At 39.6% G+C, this 16409-nt stretch overlaps 1 protein-coding gene across 6 annotated transcripts in view; it reads right to left on the reverse strand.

Annotated features, from left to right (window-relative positions):
* Window positions 1-1034: 1034 nt before the first annotated feature.
* Window positions 1035-16409, reverse strand: part of CAPRIN2 (caprin family member 2) — a 32630-nt gene continuing 17255 nt past the window's right edge. For 3 of the 6 annotated variants that reach the window (XM_066549838.1, XM_066549842.1, XM_066549843.1), the window contains 11 exons: window positions 14364-14495; window positions 14078-14165; window positions 13589-13644; window positions 12903-13004; window positions 11188-11298; window positions 10405-10557; window positions 7300-7483; window positions 5567-5752; window positions 4208-4308; window positions 3430-3496; window positions 1035-1952 (listed from right to left, as the gene is read on the reverse strand). In XM_066549838.1, the coding sequence (XP_066405935.1) occupies window positions 1384-1952; window positions 3430-3496; window positions 4208-4308; window positions 5567-5752; window positions 7300-7483; window positions 10405-10557; window positions 11188-11298; window positions 12903-13004; window positions 13589-13644; window positions 14078-14165; window positions 14364-14495 (1749 nt within the window). In that variant the 3' untranslated portion in view covers window positions 1035-1383. The remainder of the gene's footprint in view (window positions 1953-3429; window positions 3497-4207; window positions 4309-5566; window positions 5753-7299; window positions 7484-10404; window positions 10558-11187; window positions 11299-12902; window positions 13005-13588; window positions 13645-14077; window positions 14166-14363; window positions 14496-16409) is intronic. The other 3 variants (XM_066549840.1, XM_066549839.1, XM_066549841.1) reach the window with 3 other exon arrangements.

Genomic DNA, 16409 nt, shown 5'->3' on the forward strand with positions numbered 1-16409 from the left:
TGGCATCTGCATGATAGCAAGGGCAAACTGAAGTTGGAAGCTGTGAAACCACTTAGCAAGAAACAGCAGCTTTACACCAGGTCTGAAGTTTGTTCAGTTAAGGTTCTTACTTTTATTTAAATAAGCAGATAGCTGCTTTCACTCTGCATAGTTCTGCTTCAGCCTTAGATATACCAGTCAGGCTTGTGCACTGGCTAATTTAGTACACTCAGATCAAGTGCTTTCTACTATTAAAACAATTTACTGAAGCTTTTGAAAGGAGAGAGAGACACTGACCTACCTTCTTACTAGTTCATATTACCATTTTAAGCATTGAAACTATTTATAGTATTTGACACAGCAGCTTAGACAAGGACATACATCATGGCTGTTCAGTTCTCAGGCCACAGGAGTGCTGAGGGCTGGTCAAAAAGCCCAAGAGCTTTAAGACAGGGATTTCAGAAACACTTCCTACCATTTGTATTCAGGTTTGATGTAAAATGCAAGCACCAGGCTTCAACTACAAATACCAAGTTCCTCAGCAGTTCTCTGAAATGAGGAAATAACCTGTATTAAAATATGATTCAAGTCTCATGCAGGGGGGAAGCCATACACATTTATGCTTCATAAAGTTGAATTTAACTTTAAAATATATTGCAGCTGAATAACAGTGTAAGCCAGCCCCGTGAGTGATGGTTTGCAGGTTTAAGAATTTCAACTACTTCACTTCTGAAAGACTGATGCTATGATGACCATACTAGGTTTTGACAGGGTAAGTATTTAAAAGCAGTAGTTCTAATGAAGTAGGTAGCATTGCACTTGTAATTTCTTGACCTTTAGAAAGAAAAAAGGTAGCTAAATCTTGAATTCATTTGATCAAGGTAACACTCTTGAGAATGGCATTAAGCAGGAACTAAAACAATCCCAGTTAAATACAAACTACCCTAAATTATTGAAACTTGGAGACCAGTTCTATGTAATATTCATATTCACCCCACATCAGGAAAAATGTCAGTGATGTGTCTTAAAATTAAAACCACGGGCAAGATTAATACTAAAATGCATATTAACTTGTTTTATTGAGGCACAACAAGGCATTGTGAATAGCCCATACTTGAGGCAATCAATAGTGTAGTAAGCTGGACATTAATACAGTTTAGGGTAAGTGCAAACAATATACATTCACAGCTTTATTAGCAAGGCTACATCACAACTGATAAAGTGCCAAATTAGTGCTGATTCAGTACCCCAACTCCATGATTTCACCTTGCAAAACAGGACCACCATTTCCCACCAATAATGGAACCACATATCCTCTATAAAGTCAGTAATAAGTGCAAAGCTAGTCCCACCCCCCTCACCAAGGTGTTTGGAGCAGCTCTTTTGTAAACATTGCACTGGATTTTAGTCCTGATAAAGGAGGTATCCCGAAAAGGTGGAGTATTTCCAGCTACTTCCATAGATGGCTCCCCGATGCAGCCGTAGCCAGATCTGATCTCCCTGGAAGAGCTGCAGGACCGCGTGGTTACTGGCTGTCTCATGGTCAGGAGCCCCATCATTGGCATAGGCTGACACAAGGACCTCCTCATTCTTCATGAGATTCACGTACAGAGGGACATTGACAGCCAGTTTCAGCATGTGGAAGATGAAGACATAGGTACCATTCACTGGACAGTTGAACCTCCCAAGCTGGATATCAAAAGTTTCTCCAAGGTTATTGAGCAGCAGGTCAAACACAATGGGCTGGTCCAGAGTTCCGGGGGCCAGGTTGGACGTTCGGGCGGCGGAGAAGGCGACCCTCATCTGCTGCGGCAGCGGGTACACGTGCACCGGCAGGATGGTGGCGGCCTGGCTGGTCACTGGCATGTCCACAGGCGTGATGCTGCGTGAGTCCCCCTGCCCAGAGTCCCCACTGTTAAAGGTCTCATTGTCTCGTTCTGGGCTGCTCACCTGAGAGGAGTCACTCCACCCTGCTGTTAAAAACCATTAGCAGCAGTAAGTATTGTAACAGGAGGATACCCTTAAGCCTGTGGGCATAATCTTAAGTGTACAGGCTTTGCAGCAGATTGATCTTTGAGCCAAAGCAAATTGTCAAAGGACCCCAGTGAAAACACAACTTGGAAGCTGGCTCACATTCATCACACTTGCATTGAGCAGGATGAGACATAGCTGAACTATGAACAACTACTTCTTGTACTTCCAAGTAGGAGAGGGCAGCAGAGGTTGTAATTGTTTTTGCCTTTTTTTGCTTTAGTGTATCATATGTCAACTTAAAAAGCATATGCTAACTTCTGAGAAGAAATAAAATCTAAAGAAATAAAATCTAACTGCTGAAAACACTGACAAAGTTAGAGGCAAGTTATCTTCAAGATCTCTATTTTCATTTTATGTTACTCAACACTGTCCTTCTGCATCTGGATTTCTCATAGACCTTGTCAACTTATGATGCTAGAATATTTTAAGTCTGACAAACCAGTGCTGCTTTTAAGTCTTCTGCATCTCACTCCCCAAAATAAAGCTGTTAATCTTTCCAAATATCCAGGTTAAAAGAGTGTAGAATGAAAACCTTATTAGATCTGAGACATCTGAAGCAGTCACAGTCAAGCTGCAAACCATTGTTATTTCCACTGGAAAACAACACCTTAAGACAGATGTTAGAATAAGTGGAGTTGCTGTGAGATCCTAATGCTAATGAGTACTTTCATCAGCTGTTAATCCACCATCATCTCCTATTTAGTTCTCTTCTGAAATTTATTCTGTCCCTCAAGCTAGGATATGACCTGCGTTATCCTAAAACAGCTTCGACAATACACTATAATTTCTCTTTAGTCTCTAAAATAGAGATCTACAGCTACTCTTCATCTCACTTCTCACCTGTAGCACTGGAAGTCCATATTTTTCCAGCACATACAGCAGAAACAATTAATCTTGTTTCCAGCTCTTCAAAACACATGCTATTCATCCTTGGACACAACTAGCCTTATTTATTTCTTTAGGCTTTGTACTCCACTATGGAAATACAAAGTACACCTGTATTACCAAATACATTTTCATAGAAAAAAATATTTTACAAAGTCTCTGTGATCTGATAGCCTACCCAGAATCTGGGAGGAATACACACTTAGGGGGAGACACCCAGTGCTCCTTCCCTGAACACAGGGAACTGCTGTTTTTTCCTAGCCAAGTTATTTGTGAAGTTCAATAAGGTACCATTGTGTCACAATTTTGACATGAAGACTCCAGACTAAAAATAGTGAAATTAAATCCTCTGCTGTGCAATGCTGTGGAAGAACAGCACTGAAGCCTCCAGCTAAGCTCGGTTAGCTTTCACCAAGCTTGATCTGTTAGGTAAGGGATACTGTTCTGCTTTTCACACTGTTCCCAGTAACACCCCAGCTGCAATGCCTAAGCACACACTGGACCCATTGGGGGCCCTGGTGTTGGCCTTACCTCTTGAATTTGCTCGAGGACCACTACTTATCCCACCTCGTTTATAGCACTGCTGGTAATTGACATCCTGAAAGAGACGTGTTAGAAGATGGCTATAAGCAAATCTGAACTCAATTGAGGTAATACACTTTTTTCACAAGGAATTCCATCTCTAAAATACAATGACAGTTCAGAAACAAGATGCAGATAAACAGCTTTACTTATGGAAAATTCACTTATTATAATAGCTTGTATGAAATTAAAGATCTATTTTGATGCCAGTTGAAGCAAATTGGCTTCTGAACAGTTGAGATTACTGAGCAATACCCTTGAATCTCAAGTCTGTTCTAAGTCCATGAACCTGCACAGAAGACATTGACAGACTCATCTCACACCAGGAACCTTTGCCTCCTTAAGTTTTTTTTATTATTTTTGGGGTTTTGGCCTAGCCACATTCTCAGCCAGTCCATTTAGGAGTTGATTATTTTACATTACAGAGGCATTTTAGTGAACCAACTCGTTTAAAATAATGAACTGAGCCCATACAATATGTTATTTACCATCTGTTTGCATTTCAAAGATGCATTTCAGACTAAAATCAACCTGTTTGAAGAGATGTTACCTGTCTGAAGTGACTTATGTCAGCTGCTGTCTACCATTCCACAAAAGGGTTTGTCTGTGAAACAAAACTAACCTCTATAGCTTGTAAATTCACCTGTTAAGATAATTAACAACTACCATGTTAGAAGATTTGGCTCCTATACAGTGGAAGGCTACTGGAAATAAAGTCAATACCTACCCTCTGAGAATATGGCATTCCAGCATAATCTCTACCAGGAAACTGTAGCTGGCCATAGTTGCCATTGGTTAATGAAGGTGAACCTCTGTAAGCATCAAAACCTGTTCAAATAAAGTTGATTATTCAGTATCATTTACTGTTTGATTTACAGTACAAGTCCAGAATTTAACTACAGATGTTTTTTTGCAATTATGTACATTAAGTTATGCAGTAACAGAGCCATTCTTAAATTTGGAATTGAATAGGAACCTTGCTACTCCTATAACAAATGCATTTCATTAGCTACTCATAACTTAGACACTATGGCTGTATCAAAACTCCGTATTTAAAAGTATTAACATCAGGCCCTATCCATTGCCTGTGATACTAATGGGATGTCAGAACAGCTGAAAAGCTTGCTAAATCCAGCAGTGGGATTAAGAAACACTTTCTTTTCTGTTACACACACTGAGCTATTACTGGTATACATTTAGGGGCTACTATAATATTTTGCCACTTAAGCTATTATTTAACTACCAAAGCAGAACTGCAAATAATTTCATACCAGACACCACCAAACCCAGGACTGCTGTTGAGTCAGAACTATAAAACTCATCATTTGTACATGTTCCTACAAGGTACTGAGCAGGCTCAGCCCAACAGCTGAAGCACCTATCACTAAGTGCCCTTCACTTCAAAGCGGCAAAGGCCACAGCCTGCAGCTGGTAGCTACCAACAACCTTAATTTAGTAACTGCCTAAAGTCTGCTGAAACTCTCTAAAGTACTTCAGAATTAGAAGAATAACTGCTCTGCCAAGACCAAATAAGCTTCCTCATAGAACTCTTCAGTTTCTTATTTGTCTAGAAGGGCTCTTTGCTACTGGGACCCTCTCCCCCATCCTGGTTTCTGCTGGTAATATTAAAGTGAGCAGCGCTAAGCAAAAATTACTTTATTTTGCACAAACACAGAAAGTAGTATGTGAAGAGGAAACTGGTTTGCCCAGTTTGTCAGCAAGATACCAAGAGAAAGAATTAAGTTGGTAAAAAGTTCAGAAAGAACAAATGAAATTGCTAACAGAAAAGTCCATATGAGTAATCTAATAACCTATTAGTGAAAGTTTCTATCTCCATATTCAGGCAAGCTGTGAAATTGCTCTGCCATTTGGCCTGACATCTCAAGTAGAGGGACCACAAATAAAAGGTAGAATGAACTTCCTTAAATTCTACAACAGAGGGCCCCATTCTCTGCACATTGCCCTTAAAGTCTTGTTTTGAGACACTTCACATACAGAACATGAATTTAATACTGTGTTGTGTTAAATCACATTCTACTGGCAAGACATTAGATCTTCTGTAGGATGATAGTAAATACAGACCTACCTTTGTACCCACCAGGGGGGCGATAGGAATTAGCCAGTGACCTTCCACCTCTAGCAGACCCTCTGACAGACCCACGACTGTTGAGGTAAGGCTGAGGGGGTCTGGGAATAACATTAGCCTGTGCTGGATAAAAGGCAAGGCTACCATTGCTGACGGGAACAGCTCCATCAGGTTGATAGTTCACTGCTTAAAACAAAAGGCACAGATAAGTCAAAGCTTTTTATAACTGCAGTGAGTTACCACACACAGAAGCAAGGGCAGTATTAGGAGATTCAGAGACCAATTAAGCTGCTCTGAATAGTCTGTTCTTCTGTCCCTTCATTACTTCATTTAAGTGATTGGATCCTTCCCTTTGTTTTGTGAAGTGTAGTGCTTGTTAAAAGCTTGCTCTGAGTGCAAGCCCCTAATGCATTCAACAGGAGTCAGTTGCACAGGTGAGAACCAGCTTGCCAGAAGCATGAAAATAGCCAAATCTAGCTTAAAATCAAGTAACATTTGATTAAGAATTTTCACTGATAAACTAGGTCACCTCAGGATTAACATCCCTTGAAACAGCAAGATAAGCTCCATTACACCTAGATAGTAATAAGATAACTGTGGAAAGCAGATATTTGCATTCAGTCTCTTCAATAGACATTCCTACCATATACTAGGCCCTTCAACTCCAAGCAAAATGTATTCAAGAATGTTTTTCACTCACAAGGGTGAGTGGTTAGCTTTAAACACAAACCTTGCAACCATAACTGTATTTCCACAAGAGCCTGCTTTATTTCAACCCAAAAAGCTTAAAATTGATCCAGAACAACAGTATAAACCTCTGTGTGAAGTGTGTGCAGTGTGTGCAGAGCCATTGCACAAGGCTATTAAAAAATTATGATTTTCCACAAAAAAAAAATCCAGAAGGCTTATCACCCATAGTCTCAGTGATGAAAAGGAACACTGAAGCTAAACATGCTTTCCTATTGCTACACTTACACTGTTCTTCATGTCTCATTGACTTCACACACTCTCAGTCTGTTTCTAGTCTAAGACCTGTGACAATCACCCTGGCAGAACAACAGGGGTTGTAAATGACCTTGAGCCATTTCATTATATTGCCTTATAAATACAGATCACTAGTTGCCACTTGCTTTCACCCTAAAACCTCAAGATATTTAGGGGCCAGTTTCATGTCAAATTTAGCATTAGCTATACAAACCCACCTCTTGCAACACCTGAACATCAAGTAAGTCAGGTTTGTGTTGAAGACCCCTTACTAGCTCAGTATTTCTCAGGTCAGACTGAAAACTTATCCCAGCTTTCCTGCTTAGCATTCAGCAGCTCCCAGCACTGACAGCACTATTACCAGAGACAAAATTAATGGTTCCAAATAAAAGTATTTCATCATTTGCTACTATTCCAAGCAAATCATTGTTTGACTGGCAAGTATCACCACATATTTGAATTTCTCACCTACTGAGAAATTCAGGCATGTAAGTGACAACAGTCTGTTCATCTCATATAGAAACAAGTTTGAACCAGCCTTTCATCCTGCTAGCAGTTTTTAAATTAAGTTTACATACCATCAACTACATTAGAGTTGATGTATGCCTAATATTAGACATTTATGGAGCACCTGTTAAGAATTTCACTGGTTAGAAGTATTCACAGCACATGATAGTGAATTTAAATACTATTATAAACTGAACATATTGAAAGACTACTTGAAATACAGATGCAAGTGCAGTTCTTACCTGAAGACAGAGATTCTTGTGAAAGAGAGGTTTGTTCTGCAACATGAGAAGATTGCAGCTGGCATTGAGGAGGAGTCTGTGTACTTGCTGTGGAGAAGCTCTGGTTATATCCTGCTGAATATGAAGAATCCTCTTTAATTTCCTGGTCTTTACGTGGAGGCAGTGGTGCATTCACTTTAAACACCTACAACATATTTGATAACAAGTGCTTAACACTACCAGCTAACATCCCTGCCTAATGCCACCACCCTGCCATGCTGTGGTTTGAATCCATATGTTTTTTAGCTTATTTCCAGAACACCAGCTGTTTCTTAAAAATAACAAAAATCATACATCAACCCATCCTTTTCCCTCTCAGTAACTCACTCCTGCTTATGGAACTACTACCCAAGGAACAGCTTGATTGACCATGGCTACTGTACTCTGTCAGCAGAACAATTACCATACAACAAGCTATTGTCCTTCTATGGGAAATCCACTGACTATCTGTCCTAGAGCTCAAGCTGAAGCTGGGGCAGCCTATTCTGAGATGAGATATTCACATTTGGGAAGAATTTGGATCTTTCTGCATGTCTTGGAACCTGATATAAACACTGATATCCACTCAAACACCATATTAGACATATTTACCTCTTCAGTAAATGGAGCTCCATCCTTCCTACTCGTTTAACATTCTCCAAGAGTAAACACTTAACCTAAGTAAAGCTTGTCATTCAAATGTTATAGTCTGGGCAGCACAATGATGAGCAGATACTACTACTACTGCTACTACTACTGCTAGTTAAATCTAATAACCCAGACTTCAGTCACTCCAGTGACTATGCTACTTTATAGCCAATAACACAATTACCAGAAATAATGCTGTGAAAAGTGACAACTAGTATCAACATCAAATAGGCAACATCTCTTTTGATTAAGAGGATCTAAATTTCACATAAAGAGCTGTCAGCAGTACTGGTACTGAGTCTACAGGTGTATCTAACAAGACTATGAACTCTCTGAAGACAGACTTGGGCAAAAGCCACAGCTACATGATGCAAGAAACAGCTTCACAGCTTGACAGTTCTTGCCATTTGCAGATGCCCTTATGATTAAAAAAAAAAGAAAAATAATACTTTTTCCAGGGTCAAGAAACCCAGTGTTGCCTCTAAGAGGCAGTAGAAATGCCTCATGATACTGAAGTGTTGAGCATAAATTTTGAACCACTGTAAAGTAAAACTAACTGATTTGTTTTATTTTTAATTTTTGATCCCTTCATCTGGTAAATAAAAAAGCTATCCTTGTCCTAAAATGAATTTGAGAAGGCAGGGCAGTCAGGCCATCAACACCCACACTCTGAAGAATTAGTAGCAAGTGGCCTGCTTTTTCCTGCAGTGAGGGTTACAGGTGGAATTCAAATCAAGGACTAGGGCTACAGGTCAAGCCTGCCTTTAAGCTTCTGTAAGCACAACAGCAGCAATGGGATGTTTGAGGACCTGTAATCAGATCCTTCCATTACTGTCACTGTGATAGTGCTATTTGGCAGGGAATCATCCTGGCTTATCTACTCCAGTCCAATGGCTGTGCTTTCCTGGCAGCAATGAGAATCTAAGCAATGTAGGGAGGAAGAAAACCCTGCACTGCAAAGTTTGAGATTTCTATCACTACAAGAGGAATGAACGTCCTTGTGACTGAGGGACAGATGTTTGCCAGGTTTCCCCAAAAATCCCAAGAGCAATCTCAGACATTTAACATCTCTGAAAACAGGGTAATAGTTCAAGTGAATTTTCAGTGATATTGTTATGATCAAAGCACTCTGAACACAGACAGCAAGTTCAGACATAACCAGAATGACTGAGACCAGGACTCCATATTTGTACCATGACAGATGCTTATCTTATAGACTGGGTCCCCAAAAGACTCTGGATTCCTTAATCACAGCATGCTGCCACTTCTCCACTTTCAGAAAAATCCCCACCCAAACCCTTAGCATAATTTAAACACATGCAGCTTAGGAAAAAAACCACCTCCCTACCACAAGTTGTTTTATTTGTAATGTGTATCACAATTCTGTGCCTCTCAGGTAGGTTTGACTTGAGCCTCTTCTACAAATACAGAAAACCAAGCAGAAAAAAGTCAATGGATTTTACTACAGACCACACCAGGATGTCACAGAAGTTTTAGTTGTTAACTCCTGTGATTTGAAAGGCCATTAGATGCCTTCCTCCACCAGTTCCTACCACATCAGTCTCAGTACTGCAAGACAGAGGCCAGCAAGCTGTGAACTGTTACTGTTGTGAACTAACTGGTACTTCTGTTACAATGGAGACTGCCTTTGGAGACTCTAAAGCTTGCTTTGGAGAAAAAACATTAAATCAATGTTTTTATCATCTTCTGAAGAATGTAACAGAGGAGTAAATAATGTTACCTTCCCTGTACTTAAGGAAAACCCTTCCTCTGAACCTCTCCAAGTCTGCACTGCAGATTACTAGGAAGTAGCAATGTTTGATATTATTTTTTCAGGCCATATATCATTACAGATTATATTTGCAGTGAACATCTCAGATTGTGTGGTATATTTCCTAGATACATAAAACTGACTACTTGTTAACAACATAGGATAATGAGCAACACCAGTTTTCCAAAAACACATTTTCCAGGATTCCACTGGACTGAATTTTACCCCACTGAAGCAAACAGTGTAACAAGACAAACTCAGGCTTCTGAAAGCATTTTGGCCTAATATCTATATTCAGGATTCCTTTTCTCCAACAAAGTCTGTTGTATTTGAAATCTTATCCCAAGAACAGTGTAAGTGCAGCTCACCTTACTTTAGGGCACTGCTACCAATCTGTTGATTTCAGGCCTGACTTCTCCCTTAGCTCCTTAAGGCTACTAAGATAGTCTAGTATTAGTTTTTTGGCACTATACAGAGCAAAACCAGGATCTTTGTTCTTAGATGATCTCTTTTAAGTTCCAAAGAGAATCAGAGGACTAATCTAGATTTTACTGTTAAAACAAAATGACCTATCAATTTCTGTACTATTCTAAGAGGAACCAGCTCCTCAGAGTTAGTCCCAAGTTACTCACATGGTTGTCAGTGCTTTCTGTGTGTTGCATACTTACAGTCTGCATAGCCTGAAAGGGAGCTGCTGTTATTGTGACAGAGCTGCTGCTTGCTGGAGGAGACTGAAAGCTTTGTGCTGGTGGCACTGATGGCATGGGGGTGCTTGAAGTAGGCAATGGCGACTGTGGCTCACTTGGGAGGGGAATAGTTGCCTGGGGGAAGAACAAATGTAATGAAAGGTCACTTGATAATTATCAGGCAGTAACAGAAGCAGTTAATTTGTTCTAAAGCCTAGACTGACAGAAGTCAGCAGTTTCTACAGGATGACATTTGGACATAGTAGAGCTACAAAATAGCTTTTGCTTACAATTTCAAATCTTGCTGTGCATCCTCAGCAAACAGTACTTCTATTGCAGTCTCTGCTGATTAAGTGAAATGTGCCTATGAGCTACTATACATACCATTCTTTGGAATAATATCACAATAAAGAGACATTAGGTATTTTTCTCTCCACTAAGGACACACAGAATGCTTCTGTTCCATTTAGTAAAAGAAGATTCTTTGGCTGATATTAGAAATTACTTCTCCTTTCTGGAGGAACTTAGAAAATTTAGGGGTTCTGATTTTTTTCCCTTTCCAACTTAATTATGTTTCAGATTAGAAACAATGCTGAGTTGTCCAGACAAAGTATTAACCAGCATCAGGCCTCAGCTGAGCAGATGGCAAAATGAAGTGTTGATTTAGAACACCAATATTTACACAAAACAGGAGTCAAAAAGGGACATGTCTAGAGCCTTACTATTTCAGCAACTTAAATATTTACATTGCTTGTGATAGCTCACCTGGGCAATTTCAATCTTTTTAGGTATCAGTGGCTCAGAAATACGTGAACTTGTCTGATACAGAGGCTGGGAAGTATATTTCTCATTCTCTTGAGAAAGTGATGTTGATGCCTAGAAGAAGCCATAATGCACCTGCTATTATGAGTAGTACTACAGAGTTCTGGTAAAGCTATGAAACACCAGTGCCTAAGTTGAAACAAATGGATTTTGAAAGACCAGGACAAACATTAATTCCAAAGCCAAAGTATTAAACAGTCATCTAAACCAAAGCTTCAAGTAATTAGCTTTAGAGATTCAGATTTAGATTACTCTTCTTACACAACTGGTTGCACAACTAGCCCTGCAAAGTCAGATCATTTTAAGAACAGTAGATTGCTTCAAGTCCTTACAGCAAAGTCTGCAACACACACCTGTCTCACTGAATTAAATGGAAAAAAAAATGGTAAGCTCTGTTGAACAAAGCTTTGCAAAGCCTGTGTGTCCTAGAGTTAGCTCACACCTGTAATGCTACATATAGGAGTTGCTTAATGCTTAAATATGGAGCCTACGGCTAAAGGCTACCAGTCCTGTGCTCACCATGTACACATCACAGGGCCTCAGACAGCACTGGGGTGTACCTGCACACCAGGAGGAGCACTGCCACCATGGAGTGTATTCCCTGGCTCTGCTGGGACCAAAACTTAGCTACTGCTTTTCCTACAAAAGAAAGACAGACTCTAGTCTTCAAGCTGAAGGGACTAGAGATAGGCTGGGCACAAGCAACCCTTATTTCAAACAATAAGTTCGTATTCTACAAGAAAATCGGATGTTCCACTTTATAGCACAGCACAGGCCTTCTGGAATCAAATTGAACAGCAGAATTATTGAATTTTTGTCAGCACAAGGAGTCTCATGGCACTGTAGAAGTGATAGAAAGTGTCAAGAATTGGGACAAAACTGCTGATTCAAGAGGTTGTGAGAGTAATAGCCCTATCAGTATATAGGATATTAAGAAATAAAGCACTACATACACAGTATGCTGATAACATGTACATCAGCAAAACAAATGTAAAAAGAACATTTCCCATTATAATCTACACACTCTGAATTATAGAATCCAACAGGAAAGAGCCAGCTGTGTTCTTAAACACAGCAACACAACTCACAAGAGATCTTTAAGACACTGATCTGCATAAAGTGAAACTTTTCAGCTCTAAACACTATTTGAATGTTTATCTGCACATAAATAGAATTAAGCAAGCAAAGTTTTAGGTCTTAGCAGAATATCAGGAAGTGAGATTCCTGGTATTTCTTCAGTTAGTGTTTGAGAGAATATCTCAGTCTTCAGGTTACACACAGACTCTGCAATTTCATGACAATATCCATCTCAATTTATGCAACCTCTTTGTCATCATTAGATGGAATATTCTACCCTGTAACCAAAGCAAATATTTATGCTGCTCCCATATTCCCACAAGAATGTGCACCACACTTTTTAGTGAGCACTTTTCATCCCACACCCTTCCTGTGTCAATAAGCAGACTGTTCACTTTGCACTCATGCAGTATTAGCAAGAATTTGCCACCCATCTTTAAGTATTCCAGACTGTAGGCTGTACCACTGCTGTCACTTGTATGTTGTTCCAGCCCAGTTATTCAGGAGGGGCCCAGCTGAGCTTTCTGTTAGGGCTGGCTGTCACACAGATCTGAATGCCAGTGAGCCCCAGGGTATGGTACCTGTGGTGTCACCAAGTCTTCAGCTTCAGAGCCAGAAAGAGCATGATCAGCAGATGCTAGGGAAGTGTTCGAACCATGCAGCACCATTGATGAAGCAGCAGCCTTGCAAGGAGAGAAAACAGACATAAGGTTTTGGTAAATGTTTGGTTTCACTAAAGCTCACACCCTCAGCATGTCCAAGTAAACCTCAGAATAATTCAAGGACTGAAGTGTCTTGACCAGTCAGTCTGTCTTTTAGGAATTCTTGCTCATGGTAAGGAAACACATTTAAAAGCAAAAGTCAGAAGACATGCAAGCACAGTGACTGAATTTAAGGCTCATTTAACCACAACTACCAAAGCTTGAGATAGAGTCTTTGGTGTGTGTTTTCATCTTCAAGATCCCATCTAGGAAAGAAACTAGCTGTTCTTCTGCACATGACTACTGGCTATGACCTGAATCTAAAGGGAAAATACGCAAACTATTTCAGTGCGTCTTCAACATACTTCAAGAAACTTCAAGCATTTATTGCCCCTTTTCAACCAAAAGAGCAGCCAGCTTTGTCAACATTTGAGTGAGCTTAGACTCACAAGCTACTACATGGTATGAAACACAAAACTACTGGCAAGAAAAACAACTCAAGTATAAGTCCATGTTGGTAAATAACCTCTACCTGCCTCTTCAGGGCAGTCCTCACTTCAACTTACTTGAAGGGGCTGTTGAAGAAAATCACTCTGACTTGGCAGTTTCTGCTCTTTTGAAGCTGTAAAAATAGAATGCATTAAGCAACATTTACTTTCAAATTCAAACACTACATGTAGTTTTGGTGTGCAGTTCTAGTTTTTAAAAACATTTGGTATGTGAAGATGCAAACTATTCTTACCATGTGGAATTCAAATATTTAAACCAAGCATCAGCAAACTACACCCAATTGAAGACTTCAGGTTTTTGGTAAAAGAGGACAGGTATTCAATGACAAAATATTTTTACCACAGAAAAGATATCCACTTACGAGATTAAGAAAGAAAATTAATAAACTGGGTAATTGAGTTCTACAGCCCAAGATCCACCCAGTCTTTCAGCATGATCTGTTCTTTATATTTAAACAAGCTATCTTCACCAGGCCTACAGCCCAAGCAAACCCTGTCAGTGCTTGCAAAATTGTACATACCATTTACACTTATAGTACCACCTACCTACAGGACTACTTGCTGGAGTAACTGAAGGAGGTTGGGATGAACCAATGGCACTTGGTGAAGCTTTATCAAAATCCAGAATGGACTCCTTTCAAAAAGAAGATCACCATTGGGAAGAAAAAAAAATTAAACTCTAGAAACGAATGAAACATTTTCACTTGACAAGCTGCTTTTAGCTAATTAGGGCTAAATTCATTCATTCAGTGCCAACACACATTGTCAGCAGTGTTCTCCCTAACCCAGTAGGAACAGGAGCTTTGTGCTACAACAGCAGAGAAAAACATACTTGCATGAAGTTGTAAGTCCCTTGTATCTGAGTCATCAGATCCTGAAGCTTTTCCCTTCTCAATACTGGATCTTTTGGAAGAGTTGAAGTAGAGCAAAATTCTGCAGCTGGCTGATGTACAGGTTTAGGCACCTAATAAGGAGAAGTTACATTAAATCTAATACTGGAAGCAAGACAAGCTCCTTATCCAATATACTTCCAGAGTAACCTAGAGGTGTCACACACTGTGGGCCAAGGAATTCTGTGCTCTTATTGGTATTTCCTGAATCATGCTTTCACTTTATTAGAAAAAAAAATCAGCTTCCTGTTGCTACAACTAGTTAAGCCATAGATTTCATAGAATGCTTTGGGCTGGAAGACAGCTTGAAGATTACCTAGTTCAACCCCCCTGCCATGGGCAGGAACACCTTTCATTAGATTAATTCAATTCAGTTTCTTATATCCAAATGTTAAAAATTAAGTTGCCTGCATCTAGTGCAAAATTAGGCACTACCACCTAAGGAAACTTGCATTTCAGTTGAAGGCCTGAACAACCTTAAAAATCAAAGCTACATCACTCAAGGTTTACTTCTCCCAATAGAGCCTACAACAATAAGTGCAGATCTTTTATTAGGAGGGCATTTTCAGACATTCTGAAGAAATTGCACCCAAGAGATATATTGCAACAAGTAAGTCAGGATGAGACCAAAGTGTTTCTACTAAAAAGCCCAATAATCTCAATGCACCATCTCCTGCAGAAAGTATTACATCCCAGTTTGGCATAAATACACCCCTGCTCCCACACAAGAGCCTAACATGGACTTTTGCAGGGCTTTATTACTCCTTGATTATTTCAGCTGGTTCCTTAAGAGTTCATCCCAACTGGTTCTCACTCCACTTAAAAAGAGAGAAATGTTTTGTCAGGGAACAAGTCAGTCTAAGGTAACAGAAAAATCACTATAGTAAGCTCCTTAAGCAGCAGAAGCCCTGTTATTTATAAGGTGACAATAATATTAGACTGTCTAGATGGTCTAACATGTCTTTTGAAAGCAGCATGGAGAGGAGGTAGGCTCATTAGAAGTATTTTAAATCCATAATTTTTTTTGTGGTTTCTCTAAAGTTTTACTGTTCTTATGTTGGTCTGTGCAGCTAGAGGGAGGCAAATCTGAAGACATTTAGTTGCATTATTTTAACTGGCCCAAATGTTGAGATATGCAGGAACATGTGAAAGTCTTTTTTCCCTACAGGACAAACAGCTGTGTTTCAAACAGGAGGTTACAACTTCAATATACTGTACAGCAATGTTATTATTTGCATAGTCATTGGAAAATATAGGGCAGAAGGGTATTTGTGTTATGATGACAACTGTCACACTCAATCCACCATAAACTGATGAAGTGCTTTTTGTTCACTTTTAGGACACGCCTAAAACACTCTTGCATTTCCTTTCAATGGTTTTCTGAAACTAATCTCTGGCCTTTGCAGCAATTCCAATGCCATGCACAGGCAAGAAGCTTACAGCACATTATTAACTCTGCAGGACTCAGTTTCTACCTATCTATGTGGCCCACATGACAACTGCTTGATGAGCTGTGAGAAGTTTTGCTTCATTCTATAGTTAAAAGAGTGCATCTTTGTAAAGCTCTATCTTAATTAGAAATTCCACTGCACAAACACTGTCTTGAACTACCAGTTAAAAATACAAGTTTATATTGCTGTAGTTTCCAATAATGAACAGTAACTACAGCTTTTAAGGATGTAAGTGTAGGACAAAAGTTGAATTAACTTAATCTCAGTGAGTTATAGATTTAGTTACTGGCAACCTGGATCTTTCTGTCCATCACTTTTAGTCCTCACTTACAAAAAGTCTTAATTTTACAACACTCCCTGTCATAGTAAACCCATTCTGGGTTAAACTGATTAATGCTTTTGTTACCCTCTTCCTCCTCCACTACCATTTCTACTAAGACACAGGGACATGACCAAACTGGTTCTGTGCGTTTGAAAATGGGTAACAGAAGCTCTTCACCTTTAGGTCAAGTCTGGCAGGGCCTAAAGCTCTTAAGA

The sequence above is a fragment of the Molothrus aeneus genome, chromosome 5 (genome assembly GCF_037042795.1).
Source record: "Molothrus aeneus isolate 106 chromosome 5, BPBGC_Maene_1.0, whole genome shotgun sequence".
Lineage (NCBI taxonomy): Eukaryota > Metazoa > Chordata > Aves > Passeriformes > Icteridae > Molothrus > Molothrus aeneus.